A 20,713-nucleotide genomic window follows, 5' to 3' on the forward strand; every position below is an offset into this window, starting at 1 on the left:
TCTCATGAGTGATAGCCACATTTAAATATCTTATAGTGTTGCCAGTCTATAGACTAGACAGAGGGCTTTTTTATCTGCTAGATAGACCTGGGTGTGAACTCAAGCTCTGTTACTTGCTAGACTTACTTTCTTAAACCCATTTTATGATTTTTCCTAAGTATTTAAGATATAATATCCTTTAAAAAAATTATTCCAGCAGGGCACTGGTTGCCTGTGGCTGAGTAGCCAGGAGGCTGAGAACTTAGGATCATGGTTCAAAGCCTGTCTAGGCAGGAAAGTCCATGAGACTCTCACCTCCAATTAACCACCAGAAAACAGGAAGTGGAGCTATGGCCCAAAGTGGTAGAGTATTAGCCTTGAGCAAAGGAGCTCCCGGACAGTGCTCAGGCCCTGAGTTCAAGCCACATGACCAACAACAACAAAAATTATTCCAGGAAATTGAAGAACTATCTCTCAATTCATGATGATCATAGGTTAGATAATAGTGTGTTGACTATGCCATCAAAGGTATGATCTATATTAGGAAAACTGATTGGATATCATCAAAATGACAAATAAAATACATGTTAAGAAAATGAAAAGATAAGCCACAGTCTGGGACAAAATGTTTGCAGATCTGACAAAATTCTTTTATATAGAATATCTAATACAAAACTCTAAAATTCAGCTGGCTACCAGCAGCGAGTCACGCCTGTAATACTAGCTAGTTAGGAAGTTGAGATCTTAGGATTGCAGCTCAAAGCCAGCTCTGGCATTGACACTCTTTTTTTTTTCTTGGGTCCAGTGTGGGGCCTGAACTCTGGGCCTGGGCGCTGTCCCTCAGCTCTTCAGCTCAAGGCTAGCACTCTACCACTTGAGCTACAGCGCCACTTCCGGCTTTTTTCTTTTTGCTTATGTGGTGCTGAGGAAGCGAACCCAGGGCCTCATGCATGCAAGGCAAGTGCTCTACCACTGAGCCACCTTCCCAGCCCCATGACACTTATCTGCAGTTTACCAACAAAAAGCCAGAAATGAATGTGTAACTTAAGTGGTAGAACAACAGCCGGGGCAGGAAAGTCCCTAAGACTCTTATCTCCAATTAATTATCAAAAACATTGGAAGGTAAACTGTGGCTCAAGGGGTAGAACTCCAGCCTTGAGCAAATAAGCTGAAGGACAGTGCCAGGGCTGTGGATTCAGGACAACTGGCACACACACGTACACACACACACACACACACACACACGAGTTAAAAATGCACCTAAGAAGTCATTCTCTTGGTAAGTCTTATTTATCCAAAAGAAATGAAAGCATATGTCCATACAAAGAATTTCATACAAATGCTTATAGAAGCCATTTTTGAAATAATAGTCCAAAGCTGCAAATGACTCAAATGTGCATCATCAGATGGCTTACATCTATATCTGTATATTAAAAAACCAAAATGAATAATTATGCTGAGTAAAACAACAGATGCTGGAAGGGATGTGGACAGAAGGGAACTCTACTGCATTGTTCGTGGGAGTGTAAACTTGTTCAACCACTTTGGAAAGCAGTATGGAGCTTCCTCAAAAGACTCCACATAGAGCTCCCCTATGACCCAGCAATCCCACTTTTGGGCATTTACCCAAATGATCACAAACAAGACCATAGTAAAGCTACCAGCACAACTATGTTTAATGCAGCATTATTTACCATAGCTAAGATATGGAACCAACCCAGATGCCCCTCAGTAGATGAATAGATCAAGAAAATGTGGTATATATACACAATGGAATTCTATGCCTCCATCTGAAAGAATGACATTGCCCCATTTGTTAGGAAATGGAAAGACTTGGAAAAAATTATATGAAGTGAAGTAAGCCAGGCCCAAAGAAACATAGGTCCCATGGTTTCCCTTATTTGCAATAACAAGTATATGTCTGAGTCAAGCAGAAAAGGTCAGATAAGGTGATGTTAGGGGAATGAACCCCAAGATAAGTATTCAAATGTCTTTTTCTTTCATGTGATTGTTTCTAACATATTTATAAGATGATTTCTCTGTTGCTTTGTATGTCATTCCCCACGGTATAACACCTGCTTTCACTGTATTTGATGTTGGTATAATTTGTGGAGGGGAAGGGAAAAAACAAATCATTTAACTAGGGATACAGGTGGACCCATTGCAACAATGAGATGTACTTTGCAACTTTGGCTGGTGGGCGGGGGAGGGGGGAGATGGGAAGGATAGGAAGGGGAAACAAAGGAGGAGGCAACAATGATAAGAAATGTACTCATTATCTTGCCCATGTAATTGTAACTCCTCTGTACAGTATTTTCATTAATAAAAGATACAACAATTACTTTAATTTTGGTGAAAGTTTGCAAAAAGTTTGTGTGCCCTTCCTGGGGCTTGAAATCAAGGCCTGGACACTGTCCCTGAGCTTTTTTGTCCTAGGCTAGCACTCTACCACTTGAGCCACACCTCCACTTCTGGCTTTTTGATGACTAATGGAGAAAGAATTTTACACACAGGCTGACTTTGAATCACAATCCTCAGATCTCAGTCTCCTGGCTGCAGGTAAGTTTTTACTACAAGTTATATACCTTAAATATATGTGTTTTATTTTATACTAATTATGTCTCAAAAACCTGGGGAAAAACAATGATAGGGAGATATAATATCTTGCCAATGCAATTGCTATTTTATAATATAATTGGCAATACTTAGGGCAGGGGAAGATGCAGTAAAATAGACCATTCCAATTTCTTTCACTACTAGTGATGCTTAATAAGAAATGACAGTACAGTTGGAGAAAATAAGGATGGATATATACATTTAAATTTAAATGAACAAAACCATCCAAATTAGTGATTCCATGACTGAAAGTTATTATATCTAACTAAATGGACAGATAGCTAAACATTACAGAATGATGACAATTTGTAAGTAAATAGTGGTAGGATAATAGTGTAGCAAATTATGGTCCAGTGTGTATAATATTATGAAGTAAAATCTCTATGTGTAAGATCCTCAGGTCACATTGATAAAGAAAATATGAAATTCAGAATGATTTAAAATCACAAAACTACTGTGTTTATGTTACTTTGTGATTTCAGCTGCTGAAACATTGTTCTATTTGAATTGAACACTTTTCCTCATTCTTTTGCAGCTTAGTTCCTTTAAACATTCATATTAAACTTTCCCTAGTTACATTAAATTAAGCTAGTTTCCTCTATTTCATGCCTGTATGCATAATCTGGGATTCAACTAATCAAAATCAGGACTTTATACTCAGCTCATTAAATTTTTTGTCTCTAGACTATGACTATATTCTCTCTTTCTCTCTCTTTCTCTCTCTGTCTCTGTCTCTCTGTGTCTGTCACTCTCTCTGTCTCTCTCTTTCTCTTTCTCTTTCTCTGTCTCTCTCTCTCTGTCTCTCTCTCTCTCTGTCTCTCTCTGTCTCTGTCTCTGTCTCTGTCTCTGTCTCTGTCTCTGTCTCTCTCTCTCTCTCTCTCTCTCTCTCTCTCTCTGTGTAAATGTACATGAACATATGCGTGCCAGTCTTGGGGCTTGAACTCAATGCCTGGGTGTTGCCCCTTGGCTTTTTTGCTAGATGCTAGTGCTCTAGCACTTGAGCAACAGTTCCACTTCTGAATTTTTGGGGGAGGTTAATTGGAGATAAGAATCTTAGGGATTTTCCTGCTTTGAAACTCAGGCCACAGATCTTAGCCTTTTGAGTAGGTAGCTAAGATTACAGATGTAAGTGACTGGTACCCAGCTATATAAGCCCACTCTTAAAGCTTCATTAAGTGGACCATTGCCTAGCACATAATACGGGTTTTGTAGATAGGATTGGTACAGAAATAAAATGTCTGACACATGGCTATTATTATTGTTACTACTCTGGCTAGATACTGTGGTACAAAAAAAGTAGTTAATGAAGATATTGAAGATAATTGAAGAATTTAGATGTTGAAAGAGAATTCTGAGGGTGGTACTGAAATTTTGATATAACTAGAGAGACACTTAGGAGACCATTTACTCAGAAGCACAGAGGTAGTTATTCAAGATTTCCTGAAAACCCAACTTTGTTCTCTGCACTTTACATGTATTAAGTAATTTGATCCTAAAAAAAAAAAAAGGCAAGTTATCTGTCTGGGCACCCGTGGCTCACACCTGTAATCCTAGCTACTCAGGAGGCTGAGATCTGAGGAGCACAGTTCAAAGCCAGCCAGGTCAGGAAAGTCCATGAGACTCTCATCTCCAATAAACCACCAGAAAACTGGAAGTGGCATTGTGGCTCAAAGTGCTAGAACACTAGCCTTGAGCAAAGAAGCTCTGAGATAGTGCATAGGCCCTGAGTTCAAACCCCATAACCAACAAACATAGTTATCTGAAAGATATAGCCTTCTATATTCTTATCCACAGATAATAATAGTGAAGTGTAGAAGGGCTCATCAATATAATATAATGTATGATGGAATCTGGAATTGATCCTGAGCAATCTCCAATCTGCCTTCACAGCCCAAGCCTTTAATCACTGTGCATTAGTGCCTCTTCCTAGATGATCAGTAGACACTGTGGAAATCTTTTCTTATAGCTAAGCAGAAATGAATAGTATCCGACAACTTTATAAATGAGGCCAGGAGAATAGGTGACTAATGGGAGATAGTTTATGGTAGATATATATTATGCAGATAGGCTACATAATATTCTAGAGTTATCTTTCACAAAGATGGAATTTTTAACCCTGGGAATATTTTGATAATTGATGTCGATTGAAATGCTCTACCACTTTGAACCAAGCTCCACTTCCAGTTTTTAGGTGGTTAACTGAAGAGTCTCACAGACCCTGTTTGGGCTTGTCTTTGAACGGCTATCCTCAGATCTCAGCTTCCTGAGTAGCTAGGATTATAAGCATAAACCACGAGTGCCTGGCTTCCTACTGGTTTTTATCTTGAGGTAAAAGGACAAATTTTGATTTATTATATTTATTTTGAGGATGAAGAGTTTTATTCAGAAAAAATGCATCTCATCAGAAGGCTGATGCTACTCCATTTCTGTATGCAGAATGGATTTTAAATCAAGCATGAGATATTCTGAAAATAAATTTAAATGTTATAGTCAGTTGTATATATTTCTTATTTAAGAAAACCCTAGTAAATATATGACTGTAACTTTTGTAACATTGTTTGAAGAAGGAGAAATAAGGAGGAATAGTGAAGCTCTCAATAAATAAAGTCCTAAAGAGATAAGTTTAAAAAACACTTCAAGGGATATAATTCAAGGGATGAAGGAATTAGAGGTATCAGCTGATCATATATCATTGCTCATGAGGAAACAGGATAAAGTTGAAATAATATATAGAATGATCCAAATTTTGTAAATGAAGCAAAGCAGAAAGACGTGGTCTATCTAAACACGTACATACAGTCACACTCAGTAATTCTAATCATAGATGCTGATTGTAGGAAACATCATACATGGGGTTGGGGGATTTAGCTCAGGGGAAGAGCACTTGCCTGGAAGTGCAAGACCCTGAGTTCAATCCTCAGCTCTGAAAAAAAAAAACGGAAAAAAATGCCATGCATGTGTCCACAGATGAAATTTACAAACATACTAAAAACAAAACAAAACAAAACAAAAACAACAGATGAAATTTACAAACAATAAAAAAGAAAATGCCATGCATGTGACCACAGATGAAATTTGCAAAAATATTTTTTAAAAACCAAAACAAAAACTAAAAACAAAAACAACAGATGAAATTTACAAAAATACTAAAAAAAGGAAAAAGAAAACGCCATGCCATGTAGCCAAAGATAAAATTTACAAAAATACTAAAAAAGAAAACTGAAACCAAAACAAAAATAAAAAACAACAGATGATATTTACAAAAATGCTTTAAAAAGAGAAAAAGAAATTTACAAGAATACTAAAAAGGAGGAGGAGAAGAAGGAAGAAGGAAGAGGAGGAGGAAGAAGAGGAGGAAGAAGAAGAGGAAGAAGTAGAAGAAAGAGGAGGAGGAGGAATAGGAGGAGGAGGAGGAGGAGAAGCTGGTGCTGGCGGCTCACTCCTGTAATCTTTCCTAGCTACTCAGGAGGTTAAGATCTGAGGATGAGCCTTGAACTCCAGGTTCAGTTGACCTTTACTGCTCAAGGCTATCGCTCTATCACCTGAGCCACAGCTCCACTTTCAGTTTTCTGATGGTTCACTGGAAATAAGAGTCTCACAACTTTCTTACCCGGGCTGGCTTTGAACCAGAACCGCAATCCTCAAACCTCAGATTTCTTTTTTTTTTTTTTTAATGTTTTTTATTGTAAAAATACTGCACAGAGGTGTTACAGTTGTATGAATAAGGTAATGAGTACATTTCCTATCTAGCATTGTCACCTCCTCCTTTGTTTTTCCCCTACCATCCCTTACCTTTCCACCTCCCGAACTCCTCCCCCCACCCCAAGTTGTAAAGTTCATTTTCAACATAGTGTCTTGTACATCTCATTGTTACAATGGGTCAACCTGTATCCCTATTTAAGCATTTTCTTTTTTCCCTTCCCCTCCCCAAATTAGAAAAACAAATGTATATACAAGATGCATAGCACCGACATCAAATACAGTGAAAACAGGAAACCTCAGATTTCTAAGTAGTTAGGACTAACTACCCAACACCTGGGTAGAGGATTGTGTTTTGAAGATAAGAAAAGTCCACCAGTCAGAAGTGGACCTATGGTGCAAGTTGTAAAACTGACAAAAGTAGGTCTGTGCTCCAAGTGGTAGAGCACTAGCTTTGAGAAAAGAAATCAAAAGGGATGGGAAGGGGAAACAAAGGAGGAGGCAACAATGCTCAATAAGAAATGTATTCATTATCTTGCCCATGTAATTGTAACCCCTCTGTATGGTATTTTCACAATAAAAAAAAAAAAAAACTCTGGGATAGTGCCCAGCCTTGAATTAAAGTTCCAGGACAGGCACACAAACACAAAAAATACTAAAAAGAGCTTTATCAGTTCTAGTAAATTTAAAGAATATTAAATACAAATCATCAGCAGAAAATATTGTAGATATTAAGTGAAATGTATAAAAATAATGTTAATGAACTAGACCTACTGGTATCCACATGGATAAAAGTGCATTTTTAAACTTAAAAAAATAGTGCACTTTTAATGTAATGTGCATGGGCATATATAGGTAACAAATACATAACAATTTTATTAAATTTATGATAGCAGACCCCAGTGAGAATGGAGATAATGCAATGAGTCAGGTGAACAGAACATATGGTGAATGTATTCTATCTGCAACATAAAGAATAGGGAGAAAATAGAATTTAATATTTAAATGAATACAAGTAGATACTGGTCATGTGAGTGTTTATTATATTAATCTCTATTCTAGACCCTCTGCTTACTTTAATTTGCACTAAAATACATTTCATCCTCCAATCAAATAAGCCACAAAATAACCCCACCATTTTTGTTTCAAGATGATAGGAGTAGACACAATCTGCACTTCCTCATAATGCTCAATTGCCTTACAATTGTAAAAGTAAGTCCATACACATAGTGAAAAGCAATGTAGACAAATCACCATGGATTGGATTGGAATTCTGAGAAGTTCTCAAATGAGAGAAAGCACATGGAATGAGACTCACTTGTAAGGGCAGTAATTTTTAGATCACATTGAGTGCAAAGGTTGTTCCAAATGGAATAACCAATAACTGGAGAAGTACCTGTGGCTATGAAAAAGATGATTTGTGCTCCACAACAGGAATATCCCCTAGCATTTAGCTTCATGCAGTGGCGAACAGCTGGGACAATGCCTGGGAGAGATCAAACTACTAGATAACACCAGAGAAGGAAAAAAGTACATCTATGCTTGCAACATATCCAGTCCAGTTCAAGTTTCACTCATGTCTTTTCCCATACTTTAATTAAAAATATTCTAGAAATATAAATACAAATTCACCTCAGCAACAATCAGAGCTCTTTTTCATTAAGTATTTGCCATAAACAAGGCACAATTGCCTTGTCTATTAGCTTCCTTATGGTTAGGTAGCAAACTGCAACAACTTTTGGAGTTTAAATGACTAATTTATTATTTTGCACCCAAGCCCACAGTTCAAACCCCACAACCAACAAAAATAAAAATAAAATAAATAAAAAGCCAGAACTGGAGCTGTGGCTGAATTGGTAGAGTGCTACCCTTGAGCAAAAAAAAGTTAAAGGATAGCCCCCACTCAGAATTCAAGTCCCAGTACCTATACACACACATACATATAGATAATCTCTGCATCTTAATATCCTAACTTCATTACATTTGAAAGGTTTTTGGTCATATAAAGTCACTTGTTCACAGGCTCTGAGGATAGGAACAGGGACATCTTTGATAGCTGGAGGTCTGTCACAACCTATACAACTTACATTTCATTCTTCAGACCATCATTATGATACATACATTTACAAACGAAGAAATTTAGGCTTAGAAAGGTTAACAAATATTCTGGACTTGGCACAGCTTGAAAGAGAGAGAACCAACCAAGGATAGAAAATTTGGCTAGGTAAGTAAAAATCCTAGGAGTGCTCTTGCTCATATCTGTATTTTTCCTTGTTGCCTTCCCGTCTGCTCTTATGAGAGCACAAAGATTCCCATGTTAAGCCTCTTTGTATCGCTGAATATCTACTGAAGTGGATCAGCTGAGGTATAATGGCAGAAGCTAGAGTTTGGAAATCCAAAGGCGTGAGCTCAAATACTGAAACTCAGAAGTGGGGCTATTATCTTGGGAAAAATTAGTTAACCTCTCCTTCATTGGTAAGTAATGATTTTAAAGATTCCAAATTGGAGGTAGGTTAGACAAATAACATGGTAGCCTACAACATTCAATGTTTGGTTTCCCTCCGCTTATTGAACTCTGAAAGTCTCCACAAATCACTTGTCTTCTACTATCACATCTTACCCCGAACATAAATGACCAAGCTGGGCATTAGTGGCTAATACCTGAAATTCTAGCTACTCAGGAGGCTGTGATCTGAGGATTGCCAGCTCAGATCCAAAAGACTCTTATCTCCATTTAACCTGCCAAAAGCTGGAAGTAGAGATATGGCTCAAGTGGTAGAGTGGCAGACTTGAATGAAAAAGGAAAAGGAAAGGGCCCTGAAGACAAGCTCCAGTACCAGCACAGACACAAGATCTCTAACTTCCCAAAGCATGATTTTATGATCTCCTCCTGTTATTTCCTTGTTGCCACACGTGGTTATATTATTACTATAAACATACTATTTATTGAACAATAATTTCTGTGCCCTTGTCTTATAAATGTGATTTAAACTTTTAAGAACACTGACAATACCCTAGAGCCTAATTTCTGAGCCTGATTATTCCACTGGAGAAAGTGAATAGAAGTTCAGGCCTTAAGTTTCAGTAGGCTTTGGCTATAAAGAAAATTTCTGTAAGAAAGAGAACTTAGAAAGAAAGAGTTTACATATCACATTTTCATGAGATCCCATCAGAATGGGGACAAAAATCTCAAAGAATATGCCTGACTTTGCAATGTTCTAGGCATACGGAATGCCAAATATGAAAATAAAGAGATGGATGGCTAGATGCTGAAATCATGGAAAACTGCTACAATTTAGAATTTCTTGTGTAAGCTGTTGGTCTCCCAAGACATAGAACAAGTTGGACAAACAAAGCTAGAAAGAGATCAGACATTCCTGATTATACAGAACAAATCAAACCATAAGGACATTAGGTGAATGCATCAGGCTCAAAGAGCACTTAAGTGGCACCGACTGAACTAGAAGTTATGTTTCCAGGTCTGATTTTTCTGCCTGTTTCTCTGCATGAAGTCTATCCCAGAATCATTCACTCAATGCAGCCATATCTTATTCTACAAAATACACCAAAACCTGTGACCCTAGTAGGGTTACAAAATAGGGATATGTCAAGCAAGAATGTACTCCTTTCATGCAAAGAGGTAAAGAGAATTCACTTGACTTCTAAGATTTACTTAAGAACACATGTAAAAAATTTCCCACTATGTGTTTTGTTCAACTTCTATTTATGGAAGGCCACTCTCACTGCTTGAAACACTTGGAGGGCCAAGTTTATGCTTATTGTGTGACAAAGTCTCTTCATTTACTATCTAATTCATACAACCCTATGAAGGCAGTATTTTAATTACCTCTACCTATACTGATGAGAAAACACCCTTGAGGCAAGGTTAGCTTTAGAGAAAGAATGCTTAAACCAACCCTTCTTTTAGTCATGCCTGTAGGAGACCCTAGAATTCAATTTCCTCCCTAGTACCTCCCATGGCCACTCACCTTTGGGGGTAATTAGTGGTCAATTTGTGATTAGGATTTCTCACTAAGGGGGGCAGGGGTAACCTCTGGTTTAGTTCTAAACAGGACAGCACTGGTATAGTGGAAACCTATGGTTCCTTAGCCTTACATTTGTGTAGCAAACTCTTATTTAAGACTTCATGCATATGGGTTGCATCTCATATATACACCTAGAACTATAGGGTAGCAATCTTGTACATGCACAGACCCCTTCTAAAAATATCTGTGAAGTTATGATCCTCATTTTCCCTAAGATCAGCCCACTCTCATTACTATGAACTGCTCCCACATTCTTTGAAATCTAGAAAGCTGAAATTTTCTTATCCACATTTGTTCTTGGGCCATCTAGCTCAGTTCAGTCCTGCCATTTTCCTTATGGAGTTTCTTTCCCTCTCCCCCTCTCCTCCCCTCTCCCTCTCACTTTTATTTATTTATTTTTTTGTGTACTGGAGCCTGAACTCGGGGCCTAGTTACTGTTCTGGAGATTTTTTGCTCAAGATTAGTACTCTACCACTTGAGTCACAGCTCCACTTCCCACTTTTTTTGGGTAGCTAATTGGAGTCTCTCAGACTTTCTTGCTCATGCTGGCTTTGAACTGCAATCCTCAGATCTCAGCTTCCAGAATAGGTAGGATTACAGGCTATTGATGCTATTGGTGCCCTGCTCTTTTTAATTAATTGCTTTGTCACTTTACTTCTCTCTCTTTCCCTCTGTCAATTTTTGTCTCTGTCTCTCTGTCTCTGTCATCTCTGTCTGTCTGTCTCTGTCTCATCCTCTGTTCATTCATTTCTTGTTGGAGATACCAAAAATCTGGGATCTTCATTCCCTTGACTACCCACTGGTAAAAGCCTCAGAGAGGTGAATCTATTTGAGCAAGCTAGTTTCTGGAATCTGGAATGATATTAAGAAGAAGAAGAAAAAACCAGCGTCATAGCTGTAGGGCTTCCCTCAAGGGAGTAAAAATCTCCCTTTGGGAGATAGAGATAAGCTTGGGGAGGGAGGTGGCTGTAAGCTAGCAGATGGAATCTGGATTGTTGGAAAGGGAGGGGAAGGCAGTTCAGGCTGTGTAACTGCACAAACGAAAGCAAGATGTGGGTAAGTTCAGCGTGTTTTTTGAATGAAGCAGGTCGAGTAAGGTGGTATGTAGGTAGAGTGGAGTCTAGAAGCCCTGGAGCCCACCTGCACTCCATCTCTGCTTCTCTATTCCCAGTTTCCATTAGGTCCTTACAAGATCACTCTTAAAAATGCCTTTCTGCCTCTTCATCCCCATGGCAACAGGCTTCAGACTCACTCCCCTCCCCCTTGCTTCGTAGGTGGTCTGCCTGCAGGCTGCCTGGGAGATTGCAGAAATTGAAGTCTGATACTGTCACTGCCCTGTTCAATAACCTAGTCAATATATATCTGTGCCCTGCTCGCTTGGCATCCCCATCCCAACTCTCCCACCTAGGCCATGACCTTATCATGTAATGGGCTCACAAATGAGATACACATAAGCGCCTTCTATGTATGAACATGCTCTGTAAACCAGGACAGGAAAGAAGAGTTGTGGTCAGCTGATGCCCTCCGCCCCACACACACACTATTGGCCTTCTGTGTGAGTGGATTTGAGACCCACTGCTTTGGAAGACCTGGGAACCAATCTCAGAATGTGTCGGACTGAAGAATACAAGAACACTATAAATACAAAACCATTATGCATAAGAATGCACAAGCACTGTGTGCATTGTTCCTTGAATACCCCATTCTCCACCAATCCCTAGTGTCAAGTCCACCTTTGTCCCACCCCATCAGTAAGCCTGCTCCTTTTCCTATCTGCTAGCGGAAGTCCCTGTGGAGAGTCTGCCCACTTCCTCTTTGGGGTTCCGGCGTATGCGTGGCAGGAGAGGCGGGGCCAATTTTCTCGCGCGCTAGCAGCTGTGGCGAGTGCCCGCGGCTACTGCAGGCACAAGGCAGCTTGCCGGAGCTGGAGCTTTGTGGCTCCGTGCTGTGCTGCTACAAAGACTATTGACATTAGTGTTTTCAGCGGCAGAGCCTTCTTAAGGCAGATCGCGCCGCTTTCCACCAAAGCTACAGGCATTCATCGCCTAGATTGCCATTAGGCTTTGAGCGCCTAGCCAGAAACATGCCACGGGGACGAAAGAGTCGGCGCCGCCGTAACGCCAGGGCTGCGGAAGAGAACCGCAACAATCGCAAGATCCAGGCCTCAGAGGCCTCCGAGACCCCGATGGCTGCCTCTGTGGTCTCCAGCACCCCAGAAGACGAGCTGAGCGGCCCAGAGGAAGACCCAAGCACTCCGGAAGAGGCCTCCACCACTCCTGAGGAAGCCTCCAGCACTGCCTTAGCACAAAAGCCCCCTGTAGCCCGGAGCAATTTTCAGGGCACTAAGAAAAGTCTCTTGATGTCCATATTAGCCCTCATCTTCATCATGGGCAATAGCGCTAAGGAGGCCCTGGTCTGGAAAGTGCTGGGGAAGTTAGGGATGCAGCCTGGGCGACAGCACAGCATCTTCGGAGATCCCAAGAAGGTCGTCACAGAAGAGTTTGTGCGCCGAGGATACCTGATTTATAAGCCAGTGCCCCGCAGCAGTCCGGTGGAGTATGAGTTCTTCTGGGGCCCTCGAGCACATGTGGAATCCAGCAAGCTGAAAGTCATGCATTTTGTAGCAAGGGTTCGTAATCGATGCTCCAAGGACTGGCCTTGTAACTATGACTGGGACTCAGATGATGATGCGGAGGTGGAGGCTATCCTGAATTCAGGTGCTAGGGGTTACTCTGCACGCTAGGGAAATTTGAGGCAGACCCTTAAGAGTGCAAAAGAGAGTTCAAGGTATCCCAAGGAGTAGATGGGCCTGGGTCTTGTATTGACAGTAATGTGGATCGGGGGAGGGTACTGTAATTGCTACTTGTGATCAGTGCTAATTGTTTAACTGAGAAATAGAATGTTTACTTTAGATATTGTAAACTCATAATCATTTTACATTGCTTTGATTAAGGATGACAATATGTTTCCATTTAAAATCGGTGTTTTTTTTTCTGTCATTGAGATCTGTTATAATAGCTTTGTTATCCTCTGAAATGATTTCTTTTCATTATATTTTGTGATGTGGTACACGATTATATCATTGAAATAAGCTGTTCTTTGGAGGTTTCATATAACCAGTAAAATGTGGAAGGAAGATGAGAGAATTGTTCATATCTGACCTTTCTGAAATCCTTTCTATCTACTGTCTTGTAAAGAACACACTACTATGAATATGGTTACTTACACAAAAATATAGACAAAATAAAAGCATAGTAACTAATACATGTTGTCATTTATTGCCCACCTGTTATGTGAGACGAAAGTGTATCTGTTCTGAGAAGAGATCCTACCACACAGCACAGGTTCAAGGAAGGTTCTAGATTGTGTGGGAGACAAAACTATAGAAACTGGCAGAACAATAATTGCTATGCTACAGAAAAAAGCATGGGGTACAGTAAAATACAGAAAAGCAAACACCACCCACAGGGAGATGCAGAAGACAAAGGGGGCATCACACTAGGATACTTGAAAGTTCAAGACATGCTCACAGATGCTAGGGGGAGACTGAAAGGGGCATCAGCGCATACTGGGCTGTATCTGGGGTTGGATATCTATTACATACGAACCCAGATAGGGAGAAGGAGGTGTTGCCAAAGAGCAGGGAATATCATTTGGGTCTGTGGAAATAGAAAGTACCCTTAAGTAATCTTGAGAGGAGGGAGCAGACTGAGGAGTGTTTGCATGAAAAAAGACGACTGTGGGGCATTAGAAAAATGAGATGGTAGTGTTGATAAACAACACTCTGAGTTCTGAAATGCCTTGGGAGGTGGGGGAGAGAGGAAGTTGAGGCACTGGAGGCAGCATGGACACTGGGAAAATCACACTGAACTAAAGGGGTTCTGCCAAGGGGAAAGAAAGAACAAGAAATGAGGCAGGGAAAGGGGAACAGATCCACTGCCCCCAAAGGAGGCTGTTGTCACTGACTTTATTCATAATAACAGCAATGAGAATGAACTTGTAATAAGGGAAGAAAAGCTCTTAACAAGCACAGAGACTGGAAGAGACACATGGAAGAATGAAATTGTGACACATCTGAAAGGTAAACCCAGAATTCTCTCAAGACTTAGATTGTTTTAGTACAAACATTGTGAGAATGGTGTGTGTGTGTGTATTAGATGCGGGGGGGGGGGGGCGGGGAGGGCCAGAGGGCACTAGTATTTTCCCTTAACCCAGTTGAAGAAGTCAGAAGGTCCCCCTCCCCTAGTATGGGGCCTAAGGTGCACTAAGTCACATAATAGGGTCAAGTTTGAGCTGTCCCACTGTGTCACCTTTGAGAGCAAAGATCTCAATGTACTTCTCATCTATTCTACCATAGGCTCTCTGAATCCTTCAAATCCTCAGGCCCTGCCAACAAATCAGGAGATGTGGGAACCACCTCTCCCACTCTGCTTAGCTAAACACTCACTAAAAGCTTTGGCCAGCTCCAGACTCTACCATATTTGCCCTGCCCCCAGATCTCAATGTGGGCACTGAGAATATCCTCTACTAAGAGAGCCAAGAGCCTAATCTAGATAGTCTTGTGGGGTTGTCAGGAACAACTGTCACACAGAACAGTGCGACCACGATTCTGCCTACTTTTTAAACTCCAGGTTACTCAGAGAGCCAGCTGGATGCAAGCCAAAGCTCTGGTACAGGGTAGACAAGATGAAGAATTTTCTGTCAATGCCCAGAGACCCACACTCATGAGCCTGCAGCCCAGGGAGGCTTCAGACAAAAGTGATAGCTATGAAGTCACAGGAATTCCAACTTCATTCAGTAAGCCAGAAAACAGTGAGAGCCTTCTGGGATTCAGGCAGCAAGAGAGAAAGTAGACACAGAAAATCAACAGGCATTCTGAGGCTCTGGGAGGGCCATGTTTGTCAGACCAGCTCCAGAGGTAGACAAGCTGTGAATTCAAGGTAGAGATTACCAGATGACTTTCCTGCTAGAGACACAAATGGCAAGAGACCAACCCTAAACAATAGCACATATCCACTGCTTGTAGTCCAGCAGCTGTCCTCCAGGCAAGCCCACTGTCTCTCTCTGCCTGCCAATTCACTCACAAGATTGCTGCCCTCAAAGAACCCTGAAGTTCCAAGCTTCAGCCTCCCATTCTGTGGGGAAGGAGGCCCACTTGAACTTCTCCCTCATTTACAGAAGGAGGTTCTTAGAAGCTGCTCAGCTCCAGGTAAGTTAGACAGGAAGTGGCAGGGCCTGCAGATGAGAGCTGTCTCCAGGAGCTGCTTTTTGCTAGAGGCTGGTCCCATACATCCCTGCCAGGCCTGATTGCCTCTGGCTCACAGGGGAGGCCTTATGTCCTTCCAAAGACTATGTGAATCTGTGAATTCTTCAGCTCTGGTGGGAATACACATCCAAGTGTTTATCCAAGGGCTTCTTAGCAAGTGCAGGCCAAGAAGCTTCATGCAGTCAGTGTACCAGCAGTATCAGGAAAAGGGGGAGAAATCTGGGAGTAAGTCTGCCTCCAGCCATATAGCAGGACAGCTGACTGCTGGAACACTGAGATCCTCAGGCAGAATCTCCACAGTGATTAGCAAAGGAGGACTGGCGAACTTCCCTAGCCAAGAGAGGGAGTACTCCAAGGGTTAGGTCCCCTCTCCTGTGGCCTGAGTTGCAGTCAGTCTGCACCGCAAAGAGTTAATTTTGTTTGGATGAGGTAAAAGCTGAAATAGGGCGGGGTTTCCGGTGGCTGTGAAATGAATGGCAGGGCTGAGGGAGAGGCAGGCAAAGGGGCTTCTGCAAGGTGCTGAGCAAAAGGAAGACTCATTGTACCATTTACCCCACATCTTTGAGCTTGGAGCTATGTGCAGAGGAGTCACCATGCTGTGAATCTTTGGCTCTGTAAATCTGAAATGAAGCAGGCCCCACTCCAGCAGAGATTTCGTTTCCAAGAAACGAGGGGGAGGGCTGCAATTTTAGTTCCAAGGATCGCTGTCAAGCTGCAAGGAGTTGCTGGGTCCTAGAATATTCCAGTTGTTTAGAGAACTGAAAGAATAGAGAGACCCCAAATCCCCAAAGCAATCAGAAGTAGCATCTGGCTTTACTGATTCCCTGAATTATTCCAGGCACGTTTGATTGCTGTGTTTAGCATTGTCTCTCACCAGTGCACCAGGTATGCACAGTAGGTGCCCTCAGATCACATGTGGCCAAGTGACCAAATTAAAAGCTCAGTCAGATCTCTCAGGGAAGCTACAAGTGTCTTTTAGCTGGTCCTGACACCCACTCTGCAGTGTTACATCAACAGACTTCATTATTCGGATACCTGGGGATTCTATCCTAGGGGGTAGAGTCCTGTGTGTTCAAGTTCTCCTCCAGTCCAGGGTGAGAGTGACCTATATGATGCTGAGACAGGACCAGGAGGTATGGGAAATAAGCTTACCACACACTCTGGTGTTTGCTGTCAGTTTCCCATAATCCTGATTTGCCCTGACAGCATTGGCAAGTATTCTTCATGGGTATCAGGTGTTGAATGATTTTTTCTTTAAGGTGCCCATCCCTTCACAACACATTTCTCATAAATGTGACCATACTGTACACTCCATCAGGCCTCAGACCCTAGATCCTAGGTTTCCCACAGTGGAACAAGTAAACAGTAAGAATTCTGGGCCTGTAATCTTGCTCTGTAACACTGTTGCAAATGCAGGGTACAGAATGGGCTAGATGGCTTCAGTCTTTGAAAAAAACATCTTGGGCATGCTGGCAGCATGATAAACAGTGGGCAGCTGCCCATGAAAAATATCACAGATGAATGGCAGCTGCCTTGCAGGCAGTATATAAGCCTTGACCTCAAAAGCCACATGCACAATAGACAATAACCATGGTGAAAAAAAAAAAAAGAGAGATGGATTCAGTTTGTGTGATCATTGTTCACAGGAAGGAGGTTTGACGTCAGGTTCCAACCAAATCGAGGCATAATTCCTCTTTTCTGAAAGGAACAAGTTTCAAGTAGCCATAAAAGTATCCAAGAACAATTAGTATCAAGATGTACCCAGGCCTGCACAGAGTTTACTCCAGGACAATTGAGTCACAAAGCTGTTAAACATGAAGAAGCTAAGGAAAGGTCCTTGGAAATCAATGTGAAGCCAATTTGACAGAACAGGTTTTGCTCAGCCAAGACTGCATTGCATTGGAGGATAACTCAGGAGTAGCCTGGCATTCGAGAATCAATTCCTGGGGGTAAGTGGACCCAAGTCTGGCACTGCTGATTGGCCAACAGGAAAAAAGTCTCACATAGGTGAGTTGGAGGAAAGAAAGAACCCACAGTTAATGAAATTAGGCTCAATTCTTGACTGTAGAAATTCTCCCAGGTTACTAGACACATGACATATTTGTCCATGTCACATCAACTCACAAAGTGCAGAAGAAGCAGCAAAATTCCCACCTACAACTCTGACCAAATAGACTCTGAGTCTTTCTCTGTCAGTCTTCTCTCAGACATCACATAGCCAATATTCTTTCACAAGCTATAATATCTAACAATTCATTTATTCACTCATTTATTTATTAATCCTGCTGTATGCCAGTCATGCTGGTTGTTAAACTGTGATATACTGGTGAATAAGTCACAAGTTCTCTTGCTTTCATGCTACTATAGCAAGAAAACAGAGATGAAGTAAATTTGAATTTAAAGAGTCATCGCTTCAGGTATAGGGTGGAGGTAATGAAGGTGGTGTGAGCTAACACCGAGCCTGGCAGAGGTCACAAGAGACGCTAGCACAGAGAAGGAGTATGCGATAGTATTGGTCAAATAAGATCATCCTCAAGGAAGGGTGACTTTGGAGGATGGGATGAAGGAAGTGAAAGTGTTCAGTGTTGTTCACGTAAAGGAAATATTGTCCTGGCATTGAGACCATCCTACAAAAACTCTAAAATCAAGTAACATCTAGCACATTTGAGGAGCAGAGAGTAAGTATGCTTAGCATGTAGTAGGTCCAAGGGAAAAGAAGATAAGGTCAGGGAGATTAACACAATTCTGATTTATGTAGGTCCAATTGGGCCATTTGAAGGAAGCTTCCTATTGCTTGTTATAATGAATGAGAAGAAGTCAGTGAAAGGTTGAGCAGAGGAATAACTTCTCTTAGGAAGGATCACCCTGATTACTCCATGCGTTTGTTGAGAGGATAATGAATGAAAGCAAGGATGGTGGATAAACTCAGTTAGGCAAGAAGATATACTTGTAAACCAGATAAATAATGGAGACTTGCACCATTCAGATAACAGGAGCTAGAACATGGGGAGCCATGCATGTTATGGCTGAACCCACAGAATTTTGTTTCTCCTTTGGGTGTGGCACCCTAGGAAGGAGCAAGGCTCAGGCCAGGGTGACCCCCAAGCAACTGATGGGCTGGACTTTGTATAAATGCATATAATAGGGAGCCAGGCGCCAGTGGCTCATGCCTGTAATCCTAGCTACTCAGGAGGCTGAGATCTGAGGATCGAGGTTGAAAGCCAGCCTGGGCAGGAAAGTCCATGAGACTCTTATCTCCAATAAACCACTCGAAAATCAGAAGTGGTACTGTGGCTTGAGCGGTAAAGCACTCACCTTGAGCTGAAGAACGGAGGGACAGCACCCAAGCCCAGAGTTCAAGCCCCATGACCGACAAAAAAAAAAAAAGAATAATAGGGAATGGAATAGGTTTACAGATGGAGAGGTGACCAGGAATTCAGTGCTGCACATGCTGAGCACAGATGTTTCTTTGGCATTTTTGTGAATTGAGTTACAGTTGCATATATTACTCGGGAATGTGAGTGAAAGGTCAGATGTATAGGTAACATCCTCAATTAATGAGGCAACCTTAGCTCTGCTTCAGAGTAAGTATCCCCAGGAACAGACAGAAGATCATGAACACAACATGGCAGCATAACAGGATCAGAGAGAACAGGAGACAACAGTGGACCAGATGGACCAGTTGTAACACATGTTTTTTTGGAAGGAATGCCAATCCTATGGGAGAAAACATGGGAAGGAAAGTGTATCAAAAGAGAGATGGGCTGGTAATGTAGCTTAGTGGTAGAGTGCTTGCCTAGCATGCATGAAGTCCTGGGTTTGATTCTTCAGTACCACATAAACAGAATAAGCTGAAAGTGGCACTTTAGCTCAAGTGATAGAATGTTAGCCTTGAGCAAAAAAGCAGCTCAGGGACAGTGCCCAGGCCCTGAGTTTAAGCCCCAGCACTTGCAAAATGAAAGAAACAGAAATATGACAGTTCACATGCTGAAAATACTAATTCTGGGGGACATAAGAAGAGGATGGAAAAAGGGCATTTAGAAATGTGGATGTATCTGGGGACCTTGTAAGAGCAGTTTCACTGGCGGACTGGCTGATGAAATCTGTGTTGGACAGGATTCATTGAGGGGAGGATGAGAGAAGTTCATTTGTATAGAAAGTCTTAAAGGAGTTATTCAGTTACCAGGAAAACACATTGTGGCTGAGCTGGGGAAGAGGGACTGGGGAGCAGATGCAATCCAGTGGATGCAATACTATTGGGTTGAGGGAAATGTACAGAGAGGAGTGAAATGAGTACCACAAGGGTGGCAGAGGGCATCCTTGCTGAAGTACACTGGGGAAGCAGAATGGCCCAGGAGGTCTGAATAAAGACAAGGGCTGGGCACTCACAGGAATTGCAGTTTGGAGTTTTCTTGGCTAGCTTGAGCTCTGGCCGACATTCTGGTTACCTGATTTGAGCTACTTGAAGTCAGGCCCCCAACTATTTGCTGAGTCCCCATAACTGTGGAACATCCAGTGTGTACCAGAAAAACACACTAGGGCAACTCACCTCTGCTTAATCCTTCAAAGAAGCCATTGTGGGGGTGATGCCATGATGCTCCTGTTACAAGTGAGAGATGGCTGTACAATGGGGGATATGGATTAGTCAGGGCTACTTTACTAAACCATGTGCAGAATGATGCTTGGAGCCCAAACACTCTACCTCCAGGCCTTCTGATAACCAGAGGCCCAGGCCTGTAGAAAGCTTTCAGTGTAGTATTACAGTGTAGGATGTCCCAGTTTGGTTTTCTTTGTTAGTTCCAAGATTTGCATTCCAGACTTTGCTTTGCTTTGCTTGCTTCCTAACCTATCACTCTACCACTTGGCCATACTTGTAGCCCATTTCCCACCCATAAAGTGGTAACAACTCTGCTCTGAGTGCCACAGCCACTTGTAATAACCAGATGGAAACCATGCCTGTATGTCTGAACATACAGTCTTCTGGGTGGCTCGGCTATGTAATTATACCCATACACTTTGTTCTAAGGCTGAACGGCAGCATCATTCTATGATCTTGACTTGCTTATATCAGACCCATCTTATGATGGCTCTTCCTGCTCGATGTGGA

General features: G+C 41.8%; 1 protein-coding gene across 1 annotated transcript; it reads left to right on the forward strand.

Moving 5' to 3' along the window:
- Positions 1-12,188: 12,188 nt before the first annotated feature.
- Mageh1 (MAGE family member H1) lies at positions 12,189-13,602 on the forward strand. Its single transcript, XM_070040373.1, has one exon. The coding sequence runs from the start codon at positions 12,424-12,426 to the stop codon at positions 13,081-13,083; it is 660 nt and encodes a 219-aa protein (XP_069896474.1). The 5' UTR covers positions 12,189-12,423; the 3' UTR covers positions 13,084-13,602.
- The last annotated feature ends 7,111 nt before the right edge of the window (positions 13,603-20,713 follow it).

Source organism: Dipodomys merriami, unplaced genomic scaffold (assembly GCF_024711535.1).
Source record: "Dipodomys merriami isolate MVZ:Mamm:240054 unplaced genomic scaffold, mDipMer1.0.p SCAF_3, whole genome shotgun sequence".
In the NCBI taxonomy this organism is placed as follows: domain Eukaryota; kingdom Metazoa; phylum Chordata; class Mammalia; order Rodentia; family Heteromyidae; genus Dipodomys; species Dipodomys merriami.